Source organism: Eutrigla gurnardus (assembly GCF_963514095.1).
Source record: "Eutrigla gurnardus genome assembly, chromosome: 21".
Classification (NCBI taxonomy): Eukaryota; Metazoa; Chordata; class Actinopteri; order Perciformes; family Triglidae; genus Eutrigla; species Eutrigla gurnardus.
Window position 1 is genome coordinate 461,660 of NC_139932.1, and position 6,616 is coordinate 468,275.

At 41.3% G+C, this 6,616-nt stretch overlaps 1 protein-coding gene across 2 annotated transcripts; it reads left to right on the forward strand.

The window, feature by feature from the left end:
- The first annotated feature begins 341 nt into the window (after positions 1-341).
- Positions 342-6,147, forward strand: LOC311032004 (uncharacterized protein). 2 transcript variants are annotated; one of them, XM_084038607.1, is made up of 5 exons: positions 342-476; positions 2,029-2,763; positions 3,308-3,538; positions 3,953-4,072; positions 4,350-6,147. In XM_084038607.1, the coding sequence occupies exons 1-5, from the start codon at positions 399-401 to the stop codon at positions 5,421-5,423; spliced, it is 2,238 nt and encodes a 745-aa protein (XP_083894733.1). In that variant the 5' UTR covers positions 342-398; the 3' UTR covers positions 5,424-6,147. The 2 variants fall into 2 exon arrangements, with proteins under 2 accessions (XP_083894733.1, XP_083894734.1); XM_084038608.1 differs by having other exon boundaries at positions 4,353-6,147.
- Positions 6,148-6,616: the final 469 nt, after the last annotated feature.

A 6,616-nucleotide genomic window follows, 5' to 3' on the forward strand; every position in this document is an offset into this window, starting at 1 on the left:
TGCAGCCATGAAGTGGTTGTAGCAAGGAGAGCGCCTGTCAATCATCCTCTAGTGGCCGCCCACCAAGCGTGCAATACGTGAAAGCGGCGCGTCCACTCGCGTTTAAAATCGCCCCTGTGGACACGTAACTTTAAGGTAGCGAGTCGAGCCCGGCGCCTCTGATTAGTACGGAGCCCCTAAAGGGTCATGGAAGGATTTTTTTTTTTTTGCGAGATCTCGCAAAAAAAAAAAAATCCTTCCATGACCCTTTTTTTTTTTTTGCGAGATCTCGCAATACTTTTTGCGAGATCTCGCAAAGTTCTTTCCTACTTCAGTGAACCGAAAGTGAAACAGACACACAACGATGGAGGAGCATACACCATCCGTTCTCTGCTGTGGGACCATAATACGTTGCAACCATGGAGGACGACTTGGAGCGGTTCTTAGTGTCTCGAGAGGTCCCCAAAGAGGACATTAGACGAATGAAGAGAGACAAGGTGAGCAGAAAATGAATTCAATAACTTAACGTTAATTCAGCAACACCGAGCATTCTCCGTACATTCGTGGCTAACAAAGTTAGCGTTAATGCTATGCTATCGTAAGCTAATGTTAGTAACGTTTGTAGTTAGACATGTAGAGTAACGTTAGAGTTCTCAACGGGCCTGACAATTAAACCGGTCTGTCGGTGTCGAAGCCCCCACTTAGCCTACTAAAAGTAATCAACGGCCTGAACGTGACCCAATAAAAATACAAATAAAACAAATGTAAAGCGCCTGACCTGATGCGTTATTGTTTCGTTTTAATATAGGGCAGGCGCACTTGATAGCCTAATAACAGTGATGACATGATATGATGGAACTTGAATAAAGAACAAAACTGGTTGCCATGGCTGGTCGTGCATACTGTAGACTGTAGACAGAAAGTGGTGGATAGAGGCTGGCCTGGTAAATACTCTCAGGAAACTGTATCATCGTGACTAGCTGGTTAACGTTCCGTGCCAATGATTTATCATAGTATAACGTTAGAGAAATTAATATAGCCTACACGTTTTGTGGTACAGGTGGCTTAAAGAGCTGGGCTTGTCCTAGTGAGTTTTGCATAAAGTGTAATTGAAAAGCAACTCTTGCCAGTGGTCAGTGGGACCCGTGAACAGGGACCTTATAACACGATCAAATCTCCATTTGCAGATTAATTTATTAATGACCTAAACAAAAACAACACTACTTAAAAAAATAACAACTGGATAAGGATCTCTGACAGAGCACTGTCTTTTACTTTATTAGCATGAATACCTTTCTGAAACATACATAAATCAATGTAGAAGCCATTTCAAACTAATCTGAAGAATTTATATTTAAGTCAGCAAATGAAATCTTTATTTTAAATGATTAATCATAAAGATCAATGTTGTTTAAATGTATTATATATGTATTTTAATATAAGTAAGTGGGTTGCCTATACCTGTCCATAAGATGCTTGGTTATGGGTGGAGTTTTAGTTATATAGGTCAGCCAGCACTGGTGTGGAGGTCAGCCTTTGGCTTTGTTCAGGTTGAGACGAGCTGGACGCAAAATGTTTTTCAACCATGATGTGTTGATGTTGAATCATGGAATCCTCATCTGCCAAAATAAATGGTACATCAACTGCACACCTGTGAATCATGGAATTATTTAATGAATGAAAGTGGATACGCGTCAGATCGCCAGTCAAGATTGTATCATTCAGGTGGCTTTTAAAACTGGTAAAGAGGAATCTGCCACTACAGTCAATAAGTAAATACATTTGAATAAATAAATGGGATGTCACTTGCAGGGATAAACTAGATTTCTGATTTATAGAAATAGACATAATGGAATTTGTGTGAAGTAGGCCAGCTTTCTATCTGGCATCTCTATGTACAATATTTTACTGTACTTACCGTAAGACCAGCTATGTCCAGTACCACTGAAACACTGCATTGACACTATTATCTCTCTCTCTCTCTCTCTCTCTCTCTCTCTCTCTCTCTCTCTCTCTCTCTCTCTCTCTCTCTCTCTCTCGTGTTTACAGGTTGACAAGGCAGTATTGCGCATCATGACTGATGAGCAAATGACAAAATACATAACGTCATATGGTGACCGAGTAGCTGTCCTATCTTTCTGTGAACAAACACAGTGCCATAGCACCAATAAAGAGACTCTTTTACAGAGATTAAAAGATAACATAGGGGCACGCAAAATGAAATCAAAGACAAAAGGATCACTGAGTGGTACCCCAGATGATCCCCCAAATACCATGGCCAGACGAAGAAATACGGCAGGAGAGAAGACTTCAAGGAAGGTTGAAATTGGATGGCTTCATTTTGGCAGTAATGGATACAGTCAAGTACGGACCAACCATGGTGGAGGCACAAGACATGCTACATTGGCAAAAACAACAACTGTTGCTCAGATCATGGAATTAGGAAAGGACCTATTTTTTCCTGATGGGCACTCCACAAAAGGGCCAGCTGAAGACTTCACGTTTGACATCTGTGATTTTAAAATGAACAAGATTATCTTGGATAACACTGTTGGCCAAATGTATGAACAAACTAAACTGAAGCTACTCAGATTTTACATTTGCACAAAAGAGGGAGCTTCAACAGATCACTCCTCATCTGAAGAAAATGAGCTGCTTGAAGATGAAGAAAATGAGCTGCTTGAAGATGGATCTCACTCAGATGATACCATCACAGATCTGCAGGATCGTTCACATTCATCTGACAGTGACGGAAGCACCCAGGATTATGGAACAAGGACAGATGTAAATAATTTTCTCAAAGATTACTCTTCAGTCAATAACTTTATTACAACTTTCTATCTACATATACCTGCAACCCTGTAGGGTGTGTGTGTGTGTGTGTGTGTGTGTGTGTGTGTTTGTTTGTTTATATTGCATCTCAATACATTTTTTGGGGGGGATCAGTGTATGTGTACAAACAAGGCTTTATGTGTTATATTGTATATGAATGTTCAGGTCACAGCTTGTCCATTAAGAGTATTTTGGAGTTGTTGGATGGTGTATTTGATTAGTTTTGAGGAACGGAGCGTTCGTTTACTGAGCAGCATACGTCTCTGCTTCATGGCTCTAAAAGCAACAGGCACTGATAAATAAAGGGAATAGACCTACTCATATGACTATAGGGATTATTACAATAGCCCAATTTGCCAGCATGTTCAACCATCCCTTTAATAGACTTTGTCTTTTGATATGTATTTTTACACAGCATTTAATATTAAATGAGGAGCATGTGTTCTGATTTTACTGCTGACAACATTAAAACCTTCTGTCTTTGATTTGTTTTCAGTTGCTACCAAGATCAAAAAAGATAAGGGCAACATCCGAGACTGAGACAGCACAAAGTCCAGGTCCATCACATCCCTTTCAGTCAACCCCAACAGACATTAATAAAACCACAAGTGAGGTTAGTTTACCGGACCCCTTGTTTGACGAGGCAGATACACTTGTGTGGGATCAAGACGATGACCTGCTGGTTATAAAATTGAATTATCTTGAGGAGGATGCGGATGTCACACAGGTAATGTTTTATCTAGAATTTCTATATGAAAATATTTTTCTTTTACTTTCATTTCAAATGTTTAGTGGTGTGTCATGCACAACTTGTATTAAAAACAAATACCCATTGTTATCTTTAGTGAAAGTGGAAGTCAGTTAAGTCCTTTTGACATAATTCCTGGGATTGTGCAGCAATTGTAACTCTGTTTTATGACTTTATTATACTGTTCTGTCTCTGAAATGTAAGACGTTTGCCTTTTTCATTTCTCAAAACCTAAGTGGACTTTTTAAATGCTATCTGGAGTGTTCTTAATTTTAACAAGAAGTTACGCTGATGTAGAAGAGTCATTTAGAAAGACTTTTATAAATAATAGTCTGCAATGACATCATAGATTTTATGATTAATGTGTCTGCTGTCATTTATTGTATTCTTCAGAGCACTGAGGTGAGTGGAGAACCTACGCAGGCTATACAGCTCCTATTGCCTTCAGGTGAAGGTCTGCCTACACTGGATGAGCAGCAGTCCACACATGAGGAGGCAGTGCAAACTGCCCAGGTAATACACACCACTTCAAGCAACTCTGATGTTCTCAGGGTTAACTTGTATTGGGGTACGAGATCACAAATTTTAAATAGAAAGCAGTTTGAGGAGGGGTGCAGTTTGTAACAGGGTCTCACAAAAAGATTCCCGAGTTGTGAGTTGCTTTATGAGAAACATAGGACCCAAAATTATTTTAACCTTGGTACAAACATGCCAAAAGCTAGGATACTTTGGCCTCTGCTTTATTCATTGACCACTCTGTTTTTTTTATGTGTGTGTTTTGTTCTTCTAGCAGGACAGTGGGCTGAATTTGCCCTCAGATTCAAGCAGCCAGTTGTCATCATCAACATCAGCCAACCCAGGAGATCCAGAGACCACAGAACGTGCTTCCATATGCAGGATTAAGGTTGTTGGTGATCTTTTGGCTGTATTTATGGACAGCAGCATCATGAATAAGACTTTAAAGATGGACTTTGTCAACGAAAAGGCTGTTGATGATGCTGGCGTGTCAAGAGAGGTGTACACAGCCTTCTGGGAACAATTCCTAGAACAGTGTGAAGGGGAAACGGAACGCGTTCCAAGGCTTAGGCCAGATTTCTCAGAGGCTGAATGGCGAGCAGTTGGACGCATTTGGGTGAAAGGGTTTTTAGACCATGGGGTCATGCCAGTGATGCTCTCGATGGCCTTCATTTTAGCATGCATCAGTGGAATTGACTCTGTTGATACAGACATGTTGATGTCATCGTTCCTAAACTACTTACTTCCCATCGAGAGATCAGCTGTTGAGAAGGCTCTAGAGGGCTTAATGGATGAAAGTGATCAAGAGGACTTGCTCGACCTTTTCACACGAATGGGTTCTCATTCCTTACCTCCGGAGAACAGCATGAAGTCTGCCATAGAAGTAATGGCCCATAAAGCCATTCTCCAAGAGCCCAAGTATATAATTGATTGTTTCTCCACTCCCATGTCACTTGTAAAGTTTAAACTACCAGATAAGAAAAGTGTGTTGAGTCTGTATGAGTTAAAGAAGCCCACAGGCAAAAGAGTGATGCAACTGCTTGAAGCAACAAAGGTGGTGCTGTCTCAAAGAGAACAAGCAACCTTAAACCATCTCCAACGTTATGTAAAAAATGCTAATCAAGCCAAAGCTGAGAAAATCCTGCGCTTCTGCACAGGTTCCAAAGTTATATGTGTTGAGAAAATCATGGTCAGTTTTAATGCTGAAACAGGCCTCAACAGGAGGCCTGTTGCCCACACTTGTGGAGCTACACTCGATGTGCCATGTACATACAGTTCTTACCCAGAATTCCGCACAGAGTTTGATAACATCCTGTCCAGCAACTACTTAGAAATGGACATCATTTGAACTTGAGAGCAATCTTGATCAGGCCAAATAGTAACAGGCCTCATTGTATGGTTGATTCTATTTTATTTATTTATTTTCATTTGTCTGTTTTTGTTGTCATTTAAACATCTGATGCACTGAACGTAGTGGTAAGCAATCTTTCATTTAATTTATATCAGCCTGCAATTGTATTTTTCTATTGGTGCAATAGTACACCTCCATACATTGATTTTATATTTTGAATTATACTTTTAAAATTACTGCAGTATTCATCTCCATAAGTTTGAGTCTAACCCAGCTTCAATGCTGAACTTGTTCCTAAAAAGCATATTAGTGTAATTTTCTGTAATTTACAGAGTTGTCCATCACTGGTAGAATTGTTAATTACTGATGTTAAAGTCATGCCAGTAGTTGCTCATTCAGAAACAGTTTGAAACTCGATGTTGAGATACAAATGAGCGTTCCTGTTTACAAAATGTATAAGCTGATTTTGCCTGTGTGAGATGGATTTCAGAATGATTGTAATATTTCCATTATATTACTTTAATTTACTGCTGGAACTTAATGCCATCACATATATGTTTATTGAATGTGAGTGCATTTTGCCATGAAGTGACCTATAAGTACTGTAATGTAAATATTTGTATCAATTGTTTTTTATTGACAAACCAGTCAGATTAGGCAACATTTACATTTATTCAGGGTTGCAGATTTCACAATGTTTCAATGTTTTTCACAATTCATACAGAATTAAAACTGCGAGCAGTGATAACGGGCCCTCGCATGGCACGTAACTCGGTTAGTGCTACGACCGCCTGACGTGTCGGACCGCCTGGCCTGGCCACCGCCACGGGGCGGGTCGTCCCCGGCCACCGCCACGTGGCCAGTCGTCCCCCGTCGTACCCGGCCACCGCCACGGCGCGGGTCGTCCCTGGCCACCGCCACGGCTGGTGCCTGTCGTCCCCGGCCACCGCCACGGCGCGGGTCGTCCCCGGCCCCCGCCACGGCGCGCATCGTCCCCGGCCATTGCCACGCAGCCGGTCGTCCCTTGCCTGAATCATCGCGTCGATCGCCGTATCAGACGATTGAAGTTGTCCTGCTAGACTGGGGTGCAAAGTTCCACGACACTGGGACCTTATACGGGTGTAAAAACATGACATTTCATGTCGCCAATAGGTGGCGCTCTGATTGTGAGTCAATATTCCAGTGCAGAC

Excerpts from the sequence above, each read along its gene's own strand:
- LOC311032004 (XM_084038607.1), top strand. The coding sequence starts at position 399 with ATGGAGGACGACTTGGAGCGGTTCTTAGTGTCTCGAGAGGTCCCCAAA. Across the intron at positions 2,764-3,307 it reads ATTATGGAACAAGGACAGAT|TTGCTACCAAGATCAAAAAA; the intron begins GTAAATAATTTT and ends ATTTGTTTTCAG. Across the intron at positions 4,073-4,349 it reads AGGCAGTGCAAACTGCCCAG|CAGGACAGTGGGCTGAATTT; the intron begins GTAATACACACC and ends TTGTTCTTCTAG.